General features: G+C 46.2%; 2 protein-coding genes across 8 annotated transcripts in view; one reads left to right on the top strand and one right to left on the bottom strand.

The window, feature by feature from the left end:
* Positions 1-5,426, bottom strand: part of PMS1 (PMS1 homolog 1, mismatch repair system component) — a 53,913-nt gene extending 48,487 nt beyond the window's left edge. The window contains exons 1-2 of one of the 4 annotated variants that reach the window (XM_077917282.1): positions 5,321-5,405; positions 3,376-3,473 (exon numbers count right to left, since the gene is read on the bottom strand). The gene's annotated coding sequence lies outside the window, so the exon portion shown is untranslated. Of the gene's footprint in view, positions 1-3,375; positions 3,474-5,320 lie in introns of those variants that run through there. The other 3 variants (XM_028750408.2, XM_028750399.2, XM_077917279.1) reach the window with 3 other exon arrangements.
* Positions 5,427-5,500: 74 nt separating this feature from the next.
* ORMDL1 (ORMDL sphingolipid biosynthesis regulator 1) lies at positions 5,501-15,709 on the top strand. 4 transcript variants are annotated; one of them, XM_028750421.2, is made up of 4 exons: positions 5,501-5,640; positions 8,153-8,337; positions 12,163-12,314; positions 13,994-15,709. In XM_028750421.2, exons 2-4 carry the CDS (start codon positions 8,164-8,166, stop codon positions 14,127-14,129), a joined length of 462 nt encoding a protein of 153 aa, XP_028606254.1. In that variant the 5' UTR covers positions 5,501-5,640; positions 8,153-8,163; the 3' UTR covers positions 14,130-15,709. The 4 variants fall into 4 exon arrangements, with proteins under 4 accessions (XP_028606254.1, XP_028606262.1, XP_028606273.1 ...); XM_028750429.2 differs by having other exon boundaries at positions 5,508-5,604; XM_028750440.2 differs by lacking the exon at positions 5,501-5,640 and adding an exon at positions 5,769-5,896.
* Positions 15,710-17,374: the final 1,665 nt, after the last annotated feature.

Here is a 17,374-nt window from a genome sequence, read left to right as displayed (position 1 = left end):
GCACTGTTGCTCTCAGCTCCTGCTTGCATTGGAATCTGGTTGGCCACTGGACTCGATGGGCCTCTGGCATGATCCAGCGGTGCTCTTACAATGTGTGGCCCTTGTGTCTGACCGGGTGATGTGTGCTCAATGTCCTGTGGGGCAATCTTGCAGCACACCCTTGTATAGGTAAAGGTAAAGGGACCCCTGGCCATTAGGTCCAGTCATGACAGATTCTGGGGTTGCAGCGCTCATCTCGCTTTATTGGCTGAGGGAGCCGGCGTACAGCTTCCGGGTCATGTGGCCAGCATGACTTAACCACTTCTGGCGAACCAGAGCAGCGCACAGAAACGCCGTTTACCTTCCTGCCGGAGCAGTACCTATTTATCTACTTGCACTTGGATGTGCTTGCGAACTGCTAGGTTGGCAGGAGCAGGGACCGAGCAACGGGAGCTCACCCTGTCGCGGGGATTCGAACCACCAAACTTTTGATCGGCAAGTCCTAGGCTCTGTGGTTTAACCCAGAGCGCCACCCACATCCCACACACCCTTTGTATAGCAGGTCCCTAAATCTGGCTCTATGAAGAGGACAGAGACTACTCCATTGCTTCCATGCACTTTATTATATGCCATACCCTCTCACTGTGTTCTTGTTAAATGCAAAAACTGGACCAGGCAACGACTGAATGCAACCACACTGATTCAAAGGTGTTGCCCACGCTGCTGGTACTGGCCTGGAACACTACAGTGGTACCTCAGGTTACATACGCTTCAGGTTACAGACTCCGCTAACCCAGAAATAGTGCTTCAGGTTAAGAACTTTGCTTCAGAATGAGAACAGAAATCGTGCTCTGGCGGCGCGGCAGCAGCAGGAGGCCCCATTAGCTAAAGTGGTGTTTCAGGTTAAGAACAATTTCAGGTTAAGTACAGACCTCCAGAACAAATTAAGTACTTAGCCTGAGGTACCTCTGTACTGGCTAACCTTTGCCTCCCTCCCCAGAGGCTGCTTTTCTGGCTTTCTTTACCTGATTAGCTTAGTTGGTAGAACAGTGGTTTCCAACCAGTGAGCCGTGGCACCCTGGGGTGCCCTGAATGCTGGACAAGTTCGCCACAAGCAGCACCGGCCTCTGTCCCTCCCTTCCTCCTCTGCCCTCTCATGTCTCTGCCTCTAGATGCACGCACAGCAGTTTGTTGGCAAATTGTGCCTCTGCGGCTGGCCAGGGGGTGCCGGTGGCCAGGAGCTAAGGTGGCCTTGGAGTAAGCAGGCGAGGATTCCCAAGGAGAGGAGAGAGGACTGAGGGAACCCTCCACAAGGGAGGGTGTCCAAAAAAAGGGGTGAAGAGTTGACGGCTCGGCAGGCGTGGGGTGACATAACTGAGCTCCTGAGACTCGGAGAACGTTTTTCCACAGGGGAGCCACAGAAAGAATTGCCATTCGAAACTCCCATTGTTCTAGGTGTGTTTTGCGACAGGGAATTTTATTAGCGTGAGCAGTTTCTGAGCTCTGGGTGCAATACTGCGCTTAAGATTTCAGATTAAAACTGCACAGTGGAAGGAAAGGAGGGCCTTTTCCTGCCTCCCCACTTTCAGCCACTCTCTGAAGAAAATACTGTATTTTTCGCTCTATAAGGTGCACTTTTTCCCTCCTAAAAAAGTATGGGGAAATGTGTGTGTGGCTTATGGAGCGAATGCAGGCTGCACAGCTATCCCAGAAGCCAGAACAGAAAGAGGGATCGCTGCTTTCACTGCGCAGCGATCCCTCTTGCTGTTCTGGCTTCTGAGATTCAAAATATTTTTTTTTCTTGTTTTCCTCCTCCAAAAACTAGGTGCGTCTTGTGGTCTGGTGCGTCTTATAGAGCGAAAAATACGGTAGAAGAGACCCTCTTAAGAATATCAGGGGGGCAGGCAGAGGAAGCATGCTTTTGTTTTTTGCAGTCTCCAGATGAGGACTTAAACCATGTGAAAAATGAACCTAAGATTTTAGCTGCAGTTCATTCATTTTCAGCTTTCCATTCTTGTTATTAAAAAAAAGCCACGCCTAGACATTCCATTGTTGCGCACATAACCTAGGTATAAAGGGCCATTTAGCTTCTAGCTTTCATATCTCGGTTTTTAACACTGGAAAGAATGTAGTTGGTGAAGGGAGCTGTGGGCTCAAAAAGGTTGAAAACCTCTACAGTAGAGAATGAGCCTCTTAATCTCAGGGCTGTGGGTTCCAGCCCCACGTTGGGCAAAAGATTCCTGCATTGCAGGGGATTGAACTAGATGACCCTTGTGGTCCCCTCCTACTCTATGATCTGCAGGATGATATTGCATAAGAACACAAGAAGAGCTCACTGGATCAGGCCAAGAGCCCATCTAGTCCAGCATTCTTGTCTCACAGTCGCCAACCAGGTGCCTATGGAAAGTCCCAGCGTAGCACCTGAGCACAATTTAACACTCCCAAGAAATCCTGTTGACAGCAAGACCCACGCCATGCGATGGGCGCCCCTTTCTCCCTACTTGCGCATGCTTTGCGACTGGGCTATTACTCTCGGAAGGAAGGAAGCCAAAACATCCCATAATAATAATAATTTATTTATACCCCACCCATCTGGCTGGACCTCCCCAGCCACTCTGGGTGGCTTCCAACAGAACACCAAAATACAATAACCTATTAAACATTAAAAGCTTCCCTAAACAGGGCTGCCTTCAGATGTCTTCGAAAAGTCTAGTCGTTGTTGTTCTCTTTGACATCAGAAGGGAGGGCGTTCCACAGGGCGGGTGCCACTACCGAGAAGGCCCTCTGCCTGGTTCCCTGTAACTTAGCTTCTCGTAGCGAGGGAACTGCCAGAAGGCCCTTGGTGCTGGACCTCAGTGTCCGGGCGAAAGGATGGGGGTGGAGACACTCCTTCAGGTATACTGGACCAAGGCCGTTTAGGGCTTTAAGGGTCAGCATCCCACAGCGCTCTGGGATGTGGATGGCGTTCACTACACAATAAATTTCCTTTTTGCTCTTTTACCTAGAAGCACATTTAAAAAAAAAAAATGTGGAAAGGGCATTCTACCTCCCGCCCTTCAACAGAGAAATTAAAAAGGTGAAGGTGGTCGTCACGGCACAGTGAGTCAGTGCACCTGTCTGTTAACCAGAAGCAAAGGTGCCAACTTGAATAAAATATGGGGGGGGGGGGGCCCTCAGGTAAACCCTGCCCTGCATAATTGACCACAAGACACGGTGCATGCATACCATTTAAATGCCAATGCCCATCAAATTGGAAGGGGGTGGGCCCCCTCAAATATTTTATTAGGGCATGGGCATATTCAGGATTATATTGCAGGGGGAGTGGAACCAAATTATCTGCAATGGTGAAGTATTTTTCTTTCTTTATTATTAGTTAAGCTTTTTTTAAATCCCCACCTTGGATCAAATCTATGCTTCCAGGTGTCATAAGAAAGCTGCAGAGATAGTGCAGGATAGTGCACACCCCAGAAATGATCTCTTTCAGCTTCTGCCTTCTGGAAGAAAGTATAGGGTTATAAAGACTAGGACTAGCCACGTGAGAAACAGTTTCTATCCAAATGTGATTTTGGTTTTAAACGCAGTGTAAGGTAGTCTCTATGGGAGTATATTGTATTTAATTCTGGGGTACCAGAGTTTTTAGGGGGCTAACCAGGCTGGGATAGCAGACTTGTTGGTTTCTGAATGTCTGGTGTAGATTTTTTTCAATTTCGTTGTTCTGTATGGGACAATGACAATAAAGATTATCGTATCGTAATTGACTTGCCCCTCCTGGCTACATCCATGTTGAGGGTGGTGGTGCTGAAGAGGACCTCGGCTCCTAGGAGTTGACTCCTACAACCAGAAAGTTGATGGCTTGAGCGACAACTGCGGGCAGCATAGCTGCGTTGCAGGGTTGGGCTAGAGGACCCTGGTGGATCCCTCCCAACTCTACAATTCTGTAATTGGGACACGGGTGGCACTGTGGGTTATGAGTGCTGTGGGTTATGAGCCTATGACTTGCTGATCAGAAGGTCAGCGGTTAGAATCCCTACAACGGGGTGAGCTCCCGTTGCTCGGTCCTTCTTCCTGACAACCTAGCAGTTCGAAAGCACATCAAAGTGCAAGTAGATAAATAGGTATCGCTCTGGCAGGAAGGTAAACGGTGTTTCCGTGCACTGCTCTGGTTCGCCAGAAGCGGCTTAGTCATGCTGGCCACATGACCCGGAAGCTGTACACAATAAAGCGAGATGAGCGCCACAACCCCAGAGTCGGTCACGGCTGGACCTAATGGTCAGGGGTCCCTTTACCTTTACCTATACAAGGGTGTGCTGTGCCCCACAGGACATTGAGCGCACATAGATAAATAGGTACCACTCATGCTGGCCACATGACCCGGAAGCTGTATGCCGGCTCCCTCGGCCAATAAAGCGAGATGAGCGCCGCAACCCCAGAGTCGGTCATGACTGGACCTAATGGTCAGGGGTCCCTTTACCTTTACGTGCAATACGTACTGTATTTGCATACTGAAGTCAGTTTTTAGATGCCACTGGATTGGGGATGTATGTGGCAAAAAAACAGAACCTGAAGTTTTTTAGCCCCAGAAAGCTTCGCACCCACCCTCCATATATTCTCTCCGCCAAGGCGCAATTTCTTCCTTCCCTTGCATCCGGTGCCACAAGCCAGGCCTATAGCAAAGCGGAGGAAGATCCTCGGAGAAGGGTGCCAACTGGAATAAAATATTGGGGGTGGGGTGGGGGGCAGGCAGGTAAGCCCCACCCCCATATAACTGATCGCAGGACGCAGTGCATGCACGATTGAATTGCAATGCCTCCGATATTGCAATACAGTGGTACCTCGGGTTACATACGCTTCAGATTACAGACTCTGCAAACCCAGAAATAGTACCTCAGGTTAAGAACTTTGCTTCAGGATGAGAACAGAAATCCATGTCACTGGAAAAATTTTAAATACAGTGGTACCTCGGGTTACATACGCTTCAGGTTACATATGCTTCAGGTTACAGACTCCGCTAACCCAGAAATAGTACCTCAGCTTAAGAACTTTGCTTCAGGATGAGAACAGAAATCGTACTCTGGCGGCACAGTGGCAGCAGGAGGCCCCATTAGCTAAAGTGGTGCTTCAGGTTAAGAACAGTTTCCGGTTAAGAACGGACCTCCGGAACGAATTAAGTACTTAATCCGAGGTACCACTGTATTTTATATGGGGGGTGGGGGCGTTGGGACGAAGGGACCTCAGTCCCCAGATGCAACGCCGCGAGGCCAGAGGAAGGCGAACAAACAAACAAGCAAACAGCCCCCCCTGCACCCAAAAAAAGCAGCTGGTCAGGCCGGCCCTCCGCTACCTGTTCCGGGGCGGCCACGCAAGCCGGCCGAAGAAACTCCCCCTTCTCTCCGCCTCCGGGAACGAGGCGCGCGCCGAGCCGCTCCCCACACCGCTCGCGCACACGCGCGCGCACACCTCGGCCGGAGGAGCGGCGGGGGCGGGGCCGAGACGCGCCGGCCAATCAGCTGCTCCGCCTGCTCCCAGGGCAACGTTCCACGGCGGTGGCCAGAAGGGGCGGGCAGCGTTTGCAAGCGAGCCGGGGTTGCTGAGGAGGGTCCGTCGCCGAGTGCATCTCCCCTCCCGGTAAGGGCGAAGAAGGCGCGCTGTGCCGTGGGGCAGGTAGGTGCATGGATGGTTGTGTGTGTGTGTGCGCGCGCGCTCTCGGCGCCAAGGCCGTCGTTATGCAACTGGTGGCGGCGGTGGTGCGCGGGGCCGTGCGCTCCTTGCAAGCGCGGCTCCTCTGCGCAGCAAAAGGCGGCTGCACCCTTCGGGGAACAATGCAGAGAGCTCTGCTGCTGCTGCGTCTGCGTCCTAGAGGCATTGCACGGAGGCCTCTTCTTGCTGCTGGTATTTAAATGCAGGAATTGCTTTAGAGGTGTGTGCCCCGTCTTTTCTAGCAAAGGCGCACCTCTCGGCTTCGAGACAAAGGATCCTCAGTAAGCTGCCGTCATGTCTCGGGCCGAGCCCGCTGCATCTGCCATGATCAGGGTGTCGGGGCTGGTGGCGATGGTGTGCTGCTGGCAAGGAGAGAGAGAAATGGATGCAGGCGTTGCCGAAACAAATGCACGGGGGGTGGTGGTTGCTGAACGCAAAAAGTGGCTTGAGCTGTGCGGAGCTGGGGAGTGGGGTGTGAAATAGACGTGCAGTTTTGCTTGGCCCACACTGGGGTGTGAACCGGAGGAGGAAGAAACGATGTTTACCTTTTCCCCATATATACTGCACCCCATAGAGAGAGACGTACAGGAGTTGTGTATCCTGTTGCAAAGCAGGAATGCACCCCGAGGCGTGCACATTTTAAGAACGTGGTGAAACAATGGCCTCTCGACCTGGAAGCAAACTATTGGGAAAGAGTTCTTCTCCGCTTTCTTTTATAGTCAGGTGTTGTTTGCAAGCGACATGCCCGTATACTTGCCATTAAAGCCGTTTTAGAGCTTTGGTTTTAGTGGAGCTAGTAACCCAAACACCTCCAGTCCTAAAAAGTTCAACTCTCGAGAAAGTATGCAGTTTTATTGCTAGATGAGCCTGGTTGATTTACTGGGACAGTGATTAATTTTCAAGTATGCACATTTTTTTAAACGCCCTAAGTCTATGTGCTGATGTGGCTTCGGTCTTGTACTAATTCTTCTTGAAGATCTTGCTCCCACAGCTTCCTCAACCTCGGCCCTCCAGATGTTTTTGGCCTACAGCTCCCATGATCCCTAGCTAGCAGGACCAGTGGTCAGGGATGCTGGAGGGCTGAGGAAGCCTGGTCTTGAGAATAATTGTGTGTGTGTGTGTGTGTGTGTGTGTGTGTGTGTACAGTCAATTTACATTAAACTATATTCTCATTTGGGGACTCAGGTGGGTGAGTATGCACATATTGGAAGGACCAGAGCCTAACTGAACATTGTTTTCAAGGAGGCATCCTTCACCAGTCAGGTATTATGCATCTCCTAGTACAATAAGGAAAATGCAAAAGGGAAAATGGAGTGAACGTTCTGTTTAAAATTGACAACGCACTTGCTAGTGTCTCCTTGGAAATAAGACTCAGGCTTTCCACAAAGTCTCTATTCCCAACATACTTGGTTAATGTAAATTATTCTCATCCTTAGTGTCAAGTCATTTCTTGAATGACAAAACTGGATCACATTATTTAGAAGATGCAATTGAACTCTCTTTTTAAAAAAAGAAGGCTGAGTTTTAGGAAATTGATGATCTTGCACTCTCTCATCTCCTTTCATCCAAAATATAAACAAATCTAGGGGTCCTTTAACTTTTTACCTGTTCTTAAATTGACCTTTTTGTGTGTACCGAATTCTGTGACTGATTTTACATTGTGTAAAGTGCATTGAAATAAGCATTCAGTGTGTGTTTTTAAGCCTGATGTTTAGGTAACGTTAACTGCGGTTGACATTTTATGCTTAAATTCTGAGTATTTGTGAGTAGGGAATTGACTACACTTTCTAGCAAACTTATTTCCCTCCCTAATTTGGGGGGGGGGGGCTTATTTCTTCTATGGAAGGTCATAAAATTGATCTGTGATTGACTAACTGCATAAAGTTGCAGCAACCTCTAAAACTGACAGCTTATAAACATTCCAAAAGCTTATTTAACTTCCATCATTCTTAACTCTTTGTTTGCAGGGGAGGTGTGTGTGTGTCTGATATATGTGGAATTTTTGTTGCCTTGAAGACAAATGAAACTAAAGTCCGTTGAAACTAAAGTGCCTCTGAACTCGAGCACTTCTTATACACTAAGCCACAAACATTGCTGCTAGGTAGGGGTTGGTCTACTTGTAAAAATGGAGATACTGTGCATGTAATTTTGCAGCGCAGCTAAAAAGCAAGCCAGAAGTTGGTGCTACACTGTTTTGAAATACCATATATTGTTTTAACCTATGAGAAAGATGCTTTTTAATGTATGATATTTTAGTGTTTTTTGGTTTCTATGGAAGCCGCCCAGAGTGGCTGGGGAAACCCAGCCAGATGGGCGGGGTACAAGTAATAAATTATTATTATTATTATTAAAGGTATTTTGTGCAGCAATTTCTTGTTATGATCACATCTATAGACTGCCAGTGGTATGTAGAATGTAACAGGTATCCCTGACAAAGCATACTTTCTGTCAACCTTTCTGCAATATTACTTTTCAGAATAAGAAAAGATGAACGTCGGGGTTGCCCACAGTGAAGTAAACCCCAACACAAGAGTAATGAACAGCAGAGGAATGTGGCTCACGTACGCACTTGGGGTTGGCTTGCTCCATATTGTCTTGCTGAGCATCCCGTTCTTCAGTGTTCCGGTTGCATGGACCTTAACCAATGTTATTCACAATTTGGTAAGTACCTTACAAAGAAATGGAGAAAGAAAGGTGATACTAAGATACCTGTTACAAGGTAGAGGCCTGGCTCCTTTCCCAGAAAACAATTGAGACTGTCGAATATTGTCTTGAAATTAGTCAAAACAGAAATGTCATTGGAGTAAATCGTTCCCAAGACGTTAAATAAAATGTTTAATCTAATCGTCTGGATGCAGAATGATCTTGGGGGGGGGGGGCTCTTAACACACCCAAGGACATAAAACAGGAACAAAAATAAATATTTTTTGTTGTTGTTTAGTCGTTTCCGACTCTTCGTGACCCCATGGACCAAAATAAATATTAGGAAAATTCAAATAAAATGGCCGTTGAAAGCACTCTTGCTCATCTGAAAACTCGTGAGGAATTTAAATGACTTCATTGGACCTCTAGAGCAACAATTGCGTTCAATCCAGGGCGCTGGATTCTCCCCAGCTAAGCTGCTTGAGGGTTGTGGGTGCTGATGGTGGTGTTACTTGCGTGTCGAAGCCTCCCAGGACACCCCCAAATAAAGACACAGTTCACACAACATCTTTGTTTTGGTTTTTGGCATGATTTTGGCCACAACTTTGTTGAATTACAGTATGTGAGTGGTTGCTTAGGCATTGGTTATGACTATCTGTTCCCATATAGAGGTAGGAACAGAACTGACAACCGCAAGCCTGCGGAAGTCAGTAAGGGTAAACATTTTTGGGGAGAGAATAGAGCTGGGCGCCAGGCTCTCGCCTCTCCCCAAATGCTCCCAGGGGCTCTTGCGTGGCCCTAGCCCCTTGCCAGGGGTTCGGACAAGAGCATGGCAAGCCCCTGGATTCCTTGACCAGAATACCCTTGCTGCAGCAGCATTGAAAGGGCAGGCACAGCCAACCACATCCCCTCCACCGACCAAAATTAACCAATGCCTAACTGCAACCTTATAAGTTGTGACCATTTGCTACGCGGTAGGCAAAAAACCAAATGGCAGCAGCCAATCAGCCAAGTGGTAAAAATTCCTACAAGGCCCCTGCTCCAAAGTAGACGACCCCATGACAGGCATAGCAAGGTCAGCACGAACAAACCCTAAATATAGGGATATATATATTTTGTTGGAAGTCGCCCAGAGTGGCTGGGGTATAAATAATAAATTGTTGTTGTTGTTGCATGCTCCTTCTCGACTGTCCAGCGCTAACTCCACAGAGATGGGGTTAGGTTGCAAGGCATACCTTACTGAAGCAACCACCTTCATATAGATGAGCTTTGATCCTTGTGTGCAACTGCAGGGTTTAATTTTGCAAACGCTTTGCAATTGTTTGGCACAACAGGTTAAGTATGCAGTAAAATCCTAATGAGAAATGCTATGACTGCCATATTCCCCTGGATAAACAAAGTGCCACCTCAGGGCCTAGGCCTCTGGGGTCATTAGAAAGGCCCGAGAGACTTAGCTGATGCAGGCAAATCTCTGGATAATGTTATGCAGGGAGGCATTTGGTTGATTAAAGCAAGCCAAAGTGGCTTCTTATTTTGTTTACCTTAAATGCCACATTTAAAGAGTCAAATTTATAACTTCTGACACAAGAGGCATCTTGGGGAATATTACTAAGTGCCGTACCTATAAAAACATCTCAGCTGTGATGAATTACTCCTGGCGAGTATTAATGCTGCTTGTAGAATTAAGTGTTGATTGTGACAAGCAGATAACTTGCTCAATTTCAGGCACTATGAATGGAGAACTGTGAGATGTTAGACTGCAAATAATTTGCACATTATCTGCTATTAATTAACCTGTAGGCTGTAGGGAAAGGAAGTAATTTTAAGTGAGCTGCTTTTACTGTACTGGAGTAACACACAAAGCTCCAGAAACACACTGGCCATTATTTTTAAAATTATTGCTTTCTAGTACCAGCTTGGGACGCGGGTGGCGCTGTGGGTAAAAGCCTCAGTGCCTAGGGCTTGCCGATCGAAAGGTCGGCGGTTCGAATCCCCGCGGCGGGGTGCGCTCCCATCGTTCGGTCCCAGCGCCTGCCAACCTAGCAGTTCGAAAGCACCTTCGGGTGCAAGTAGATAAAATAGGGACCGCTTACCAGCGGGAAGGTAAACGGCGTTCCGTGTGCTGCGCTGGCTCGCCAGATGCAGCTTTGTCACGCTGGCCACGTGACCCGGAAGTGTCTCCGGACAGCGCTGGCCCTCGGCCTCTTGAGTGAGATGGGCGCACAACCCTAGAGTCTGTCAAGACTGGCCCGTACGGGCAGGGGTACCTTTACCTTTAGTACCAGCTTATAGACTACCTTTTCTTTTGCTCTTCTCTGAGGAAAAAAACTCCATTTCTGCTCCTAAAAGCACATGGAGCATTAAAATAGTCTTCCTGTACTTTTTGATACTGAAAAGGGAACAAATGATATATGAAGAAAGGGAGTTCATGTGGAGAGACCACAACAACAAAGTCATATTTCGGGCCCTGTCTTCAATTTGCACCTTCAGTTTGTGGTTGAGGGGGGGAAAGGTGATTAGAGTGAAGATTCAGGAGCCGCCTTGTCCTGCCATGCCCTTTAAGTATCACAGACTTGATTATTTTATTTATTGAAAACATTTATATGCTGCTTAACGTTTCAGAAATTTCCCAACTGGGTGCAGCCTAGGAATTCAACCTGTTTTGCATATGGCCAGTGCAAAAATTGAAGGGAGAACCTTACGAAACCATTTTGAAACCCCTGGAAAATGGGCAGTTGGAATGCTATGTTCTCCTTCAATTGAAGGGAGTGCAGTGTTGAGGACACTTAACACCCTTGACACCTGAAGAGACCTACTTGAGAAATAAGCAACTTGTTACTTGAGAGCTCCTATTGTGAAACACACCGGTGCACCACTGTCTCTACCTCTAAATTGCCTTTAAATCAGCTTATTTGGGTCGCACCCCCAGCTGCGAATTTCTCCAACATTGGTGTGACTTGCAGCTCAATCCTGGGCAGTTCTATTCAGAAACAAGGCCTGGGATTTACCGTATTTTTCGCTCTATAAGACACACCAGACCACAAGACGCACCTAGTTTTTGGAGGAGGGAAACAAGAAAAATATATATTCTGAATCTCAGAAGCTAGAACAGCAAGAGGGATCGCTGCGCAGTGAAAGCAGCAATCCCTCTTGCTGTTCTGGCTTCTGGGATAGCTGCGCAGCCTGCATTCGCTCCATAAGACGCACACACACACATTTCCCCATACTTTTTAGGAAGGAAAAGGTGAGTCTTATACAGCAAAAAATACGGTACTTAACATTGCTGCCTTCCAACGTTAGTGTAGGTGCTCTGTGCAGATCAGCTGAAGAGAAGGCATCATCACATGTTCAGTCTGATGGGCAGGGAAAAAGCAATCTGGATCCCCATTAAAGCCCTAAATAGAGTAGAGAACTTTAAACCTCTCCCTTTCGCCTCATCCAGTGTTATCTGTACTTTAATCTCCCCCCCTTTTTGTTGTTGTTGCTCAAAATCAGAGGAGTTTTGCAGGGCCAAAATTTTTGCTTTGGCTGAACTTAGCCACCCCCACTCATAGGATTTTGAGAAAGATCACACAGTCCGTTTCTTTATCAACTATTCAACTTTTCCAAAATAATAAGCTAAGGGGTGTGTGACATGGAGGCCAGCCACTGAGGACAATCGCCATTTGTCTTGGCATTTCTGCGTAGTCATTTGTCGAGCATGGGTACATATGCAAACACAGAACAAATTCCTCTTTTCGTTCAATGGCAGTTCTTAATGTGGCATGATTATTTCTCGCAGAGATTCTCTGTGGTTTTCTAATAATGCCATAGCTTGCCTTTTATTTTATTTTTTCTCCACAGGGAATGTATGTATTTTTGCATGCTGTAAAGGGGACACCATTTGAAACACCTGACCAAGGTAAAGCAAGACTGCTGACGCACTGGGAGCAGCTGGACTACGGCGTGCAGTTTACGTCCTCCCGGAAATTCTTCACAATCTCTCCAATTATTTTGTAGGTCTCTTTGTTTTTTTTCAAGTTCAACTATGGCAGTATTTGTAGTCTGGAAATTGTGAAACAGTAATATTTGGTGCGAAAAATCAGTTATTGCATAGGGTAACAATGTGTGAAATCTGCAAAAAAATAATAATATTGGGGTCACATATGTTTTACACAATCCTTTACTTGTCTACTCAGAAGTAAGTCCCACTGAGTTCAGTAATTCCTCAAACAAAAGAACTCATTTTTTTCTGTTTAGCTGCTTAGAAACATAATCTTATTGCTGTTCCTGCCCTCAGGATACACACACCTACTTTAGTGAAGACTCTTTTAATTGTTTTTTTTTTCCTTTTCTTTGATCTTTCGTTTCCACCAACTAATGCAGTATCCATGGTATTCTAAGCCAGAGTCAAACTTTGAGCAACCTTATTACAACGGTTGGTAATGTTCATAAGTGTTAAGAATGCCCTGTGGGTACTCTGTTGATCATCTGTTTTCTGAAACAAGCAAGGTAGCAACCTAGATTGTGAAACATGAACTATACAGAGGAATGCATTTGTCCATTGGCAGCTCAGTAGGTATTGCAAATAACGTTATGCAACAACCTGAAATATCTCGAGACTGCTGGCATTCAGCTACAGTATATAAACCGTTTATACCATAGTATAAACGTGGCAATTTGTTGTAGGTAAGTCACTGTCTGCATCCCCACTCCTTTAGCTTCCTACTCGTAATGATTTGTGACATATTGTATATGATGGTTTGAGTGCTTGGGGAAAGTGCTTTTGTGAATGGATGTTAATTGTCTTGCAAGCCACATACCAGAAAGTCTAACCCAGCGGTCAGCAACCTTTTTCAGCCATGGGCCGGTCCACCGTCCCTCAGACCATGTGGTGGGCCGGACTATATTTTGAAAAAAAATAAAAATGAACGAATTCCTATGCCCCACAAACAACCCAGAGATGCATTTTTAATAAAAGCACACATTCTACTCATGTAAAAACACCAGGCAGGCCCCACAAATAACCCAGAGATGCATTTTAAATAAAAGGACACATTCTACTAACACAGTCTAAAAACACGCTGATTCCCAGACTGTCCGCGGACCAGATTTAGAAGGCGATCGGGCCACATCCGGCCCCCAGGCCTTGGGTTGTCTAAAGGTAAAGGGACCCCTGACCATTAGGTATAGTCATGACCGACTCTGGGGTTGCGGCGCTCATCTCGCTCATCTCCAGGTCATGTGGCCAGCATGACTAAGCCGCTTCTGGTGAACCAGAGCAGCGCACGGAAACACCGTTTACCTTCCTGCTGGAGCGGTACCTATTTATCTACTTGCACTTTGACGTGCTTTCGAACTGCTAGGTTGGCAGGAGCAGGGACCGAGCAACGGGAGCTCACCCTGTCGCGGGGATTCGAACCGCTGACCTTCTGATCGGCAAGTCCTAGGCTCTGTGGTTTAACCCACAGCGCCACCCGCATCCCTCGTAGGTTGCCTACACCTGGTCTAATCTCTTAAAGGTTCCTGTGACTTCTGCAGTTGGAAATATTTTGTAATAAATGCATATTCTTTGCTGAGATTTTCCCCTTGAACCAGTTGTCAGTTCTGAAGTGGTAACTTTATGCATGCCCTTCATGAAAAAGAAATTTCTTTCCTTCTGCCCTGTATTCACTCCCCCTTTGTTTTTCTGCAGGTATTTCCTGGCAAGCTTCTACACAAAATATGATCCGGCGCATTTCATCCTAAACACAGCTTCTCTCTTAAGCGTACTTATTCCTAAGCTGCCACAGCTGCACGGAGTCAGAATCTTTGGGATCAACAAGTATTAAGCAGGAGAAACGAAACTACGAGCAATCTGACCAAAACGTGGCATGGGCTGCTTGTTTCCCTCGGCGGAAGGAAAAGTTTGCAGTGCCACTTATCTAACAATCTACAACAAGACTTTCTACTCCCAAGATGTGTGCTATTCTTTCAAAGCTATGCGGGAGAGGAATAAGACTTTCTCAAGACGTATCAGACTTAAGTGGTATATCTTTGGAGGAAAGGCTTTGCATAAGGAGCTGGGCAGGCCTAGTTCTATTATGTTAGGTGCACTGGCAGGATATATGCCAAGCTAGCATAAATGAGTCTCAAAAGGAGAATGAGTAATTTGATTGAAGCATAGGCATAATGTTTCACAAGCTTAAGACAGCTGTGGTAACGCAAAGTGCATTAGGAAAAGAAGGGGAATTGCCCAAGTTCCCCATTGTAAGAGATGAGTATGGTTTAAATGCTGTAAAGTAGCCAGTTAATGCTTTTCGGGTGTTTTTTAATGTTATTATTTTACATCCGGGATTTTATCTCCAGCTGCAGGAGTTGCCAGGTTAATATTATACTAGCAAGTGCTGTGACTCCATTGTAATGGATTTCATGCCTTATCGGTTTAGGGGCTGTGGTCAAATTTAAAGTCTTTGTTTCATACCTATTTAAACCAATCAATAATGTTTTCCCGACAAAGCTGATCCTTCTAAAACGTTCAGAGTATCTAAACTTACAAAATGATCTGTAGAACTGGGTTCTTTTCCGCTTTGGCTGACCTTAGTGGCTGGGTTCATTAAGACCGAGATATTTTGCCTTCAGTGCAAACAGCTAAATAATTTTTCACTCCCAGAGATGGCTCGCAAAAATGAGAGCCCTGTTTCAGTTAGTAGAAACGCTGTCTCCAGTGGAATATCTGGCTTTGTACAGGCAACAACCATTTTGCACGGGGGTTGTGGACCTGACCCCAGTGTGTGTCGGCTGAGTTCGCATAAGCCCGCTCTGCTCTGTTGTGCCCATGCCCCCTTGTCCGGATACTTCCTTGTCCCACGTGTGCAGTCAGGCACATATTGGACACGTGCAAAACATTCATTGCCTGTACTCGGCTGGAAATTGCCACGCGATGGGAAACACACAACACCATATTGTGTTGCCTCCAGATTTCCGCACCCACCCCCTTGTGCTTTACGCAAGTTGTGAAAACTAAGGGTGGACTGCAGGCTTGATTAGAACTGTAAACTGGGGATTTTTTTTGCCTTAAGAGCTTAAGGTCTTTGTTTCAGTGTTTGGTACTACCACACCCTGTATCAGCATATGCACAAACAACCTGATGTGGCAAATACCTCTTGGATAAATCATTTTGTGTGACCCAAGGAAGAGGCATGTGTTTCCCCCTGTTGAATGGGGAATGGATGTGACTTGGTAGCAAACAAAAGCACCTTGCTTCAATTAAGACTCTGCCTCATTGCCCACAGAGACGTGTGAATTCAAGCTAGTAGTGATTATGCACTAATGGGCTACTTCCAATAAACTATACTTTCCTTGGACTCTGGAAATGTCTGTTAAAATATCAATGTTTTATATTAATAAAGTGAATGACTTTGAGACTGATCATATCAGTACAGTGCATTGTTAAGTACAGTTCACTGTACCAAAATAAGAAGAAGCAAGCATAACGAATTGTAAATAGAATTATAGTTGTAATGTAGGGCTAGTGTTTGAAACACTACGTACTAAAAATGTATGAAGAATTGAGTAAGAAGCATTTTCAACAGTTATCTAAGACATTGATGTGGTAAGGGTTTTCTGTCTGCCTTTTGACATTTCCCCTCAAATCTGATTTCTGTGATTTATTCAGATTAAAGAAAAAATGCCCTAAGAAGTCTTTCATTTGTTTTAAAAATGAATTAATCAACGCACCATTTTGCTTACCTTACGTAAGCTAACATGGCAGGTTAAGGCTTGCTTACACAATGTGAGATGCCTGATCTTATGTGAAAATTGTCACGTTAAATGGCCTGTGATGTGGCAAGAAAGATACAGGTCACTATTAGCATCCATCAGTCTCAGGAGACAATGGAGGAGTGCGCCTTTGGGGTTGAAGTCAAACTGTTGGAAGGTTATGGCGCCTGCTGTGGCAGTAGAGACCGATAAGGGAGAGATAGGTTTCGTTGCAGCTGCTGCAGATATACCACGGCGTCCCTTCTCTCTGCATTCCTCCTAGTGGTTACTGCTATGCATTCTGACAGTCTTCAGGCACTACGGTTCCTACGCTCCCATTTATTTCTGCCAGGCATGCGTAGCTTATTTACATAGTAAATTTTCCCAAGACGGAGACAAATGATTTAACTCAAAAGTCCTTTTGGACATGGGTGGCGCTGTGGGTTAAACCACAGAGCCTATGACTTGCCGATCAGAAGGTCGGCAGTTTGAATCCCCGTGACGGGGTGAGCTCCCGTTGCTCTGTCCCTGCTCCTGCCAACCTAGCAGTTCGAAAGCGCGTCAAAGTGCAAGTAGATAAATAGGTACCCCTTCGGCGGGAAGCTAAACAGCGTTTCCGTGCGCTGCTCTGGTTCGCCAGAAGCGGCTTAGTCATGCTGGCCACATGACCTGGAAGCTGTACGCCGGCTCCCTCGGCCAATAAAGCGAGATGAGCGCCACAACCCCAGAGTCTGTCACGACTGGACCTAATGGTCAGGGGTCCCTTTACCTTTACCTTTATGTCATCATTTAGGCTTGCCTCTTCCATGTTTAACTTGTATTTTGCTTTTGATTCCACTGTGACTAATGAAAGCTGAAGTGCAGAGTAACTATTACCCCATTGAAATTACTCATGCATCAAGTGAGTCTTAACCAGACAGCTAACCTGGGTCACTGGGTTTGGTTTGCATAGTCATATTCCATTTAAAGAATAAAAGCTGAAAAGCTTAAGGCAAAGTAGTCTAGGTCATGCACCACATACTGAACTTATTCCAAAGTACATAGTATAAGGCGTGATGGGCGGATCATAATTCATGAACTGAATACTAGTAGTCTTTCCCTTCCTTCCCAGTAACCATGCAGAGTTGGAGGGGAAAATATGAAGTAAGAAGTTGCCTGCAATTTGTCTTGATCTCTAGGCCTATATCAGGGGTCAGCAACCTTTTTCAGCTGTGGGCCAGTCCACCATCCCTCAGACCATGTGGGGGAGGCCGGACTATATTTTGGAAAAAAATACAAATTTCTATGCCCCACAAATAACCCAGAGATGCATTGTAAATAAATGGACACATTCTAC

Source organism: Podarcis muralis, chromosome 1 (genome assembly GCF_964188315.1).
Source record: "Podarcis muralis chromosome 1, rPodMur119.hap1.1, whole genome shotgun sequence".
NCBI classification, from domain to species: domain Eukaryota; kingdom Metazoa; phylum Chordata; class Lepidosauria; order Squamata; family Lacertidae; genus Podarcis; species Podarcis muralis.
Note: the sequence above shows the minus strand (reverse complement) of the source record. Positions and strands in the feature narration are given on the sequence as shown.

What these genes read in the sequence shown, in the direction of transcription:
- ORMDL1 (XM_028750421.2), top strand. Translation starts at nt 8,164, where the DNA reads ATGAACGTCGGGGTTGCCCACAGTGAAGTAAACCCCAACACAAGAGTA. An exon ending in CCAATGTTATTCACAATTTG is followed by an intron (nt 8,338 to 12,162) that starts GTAAGTACCTTA and finishes TTTTCTCCACAG; the next exon opens with GGAATGTATGTATTTTTGCA. An exon ending in ACAATCTCTCCAATTATTTT is followed by an intron (nt 12,315 to 13,993) that starts GTAGGTCTCTTT and finishes GTTTTTCTGCAG; the next exon opens with GTATTTCCTGGCAAGCTTCT.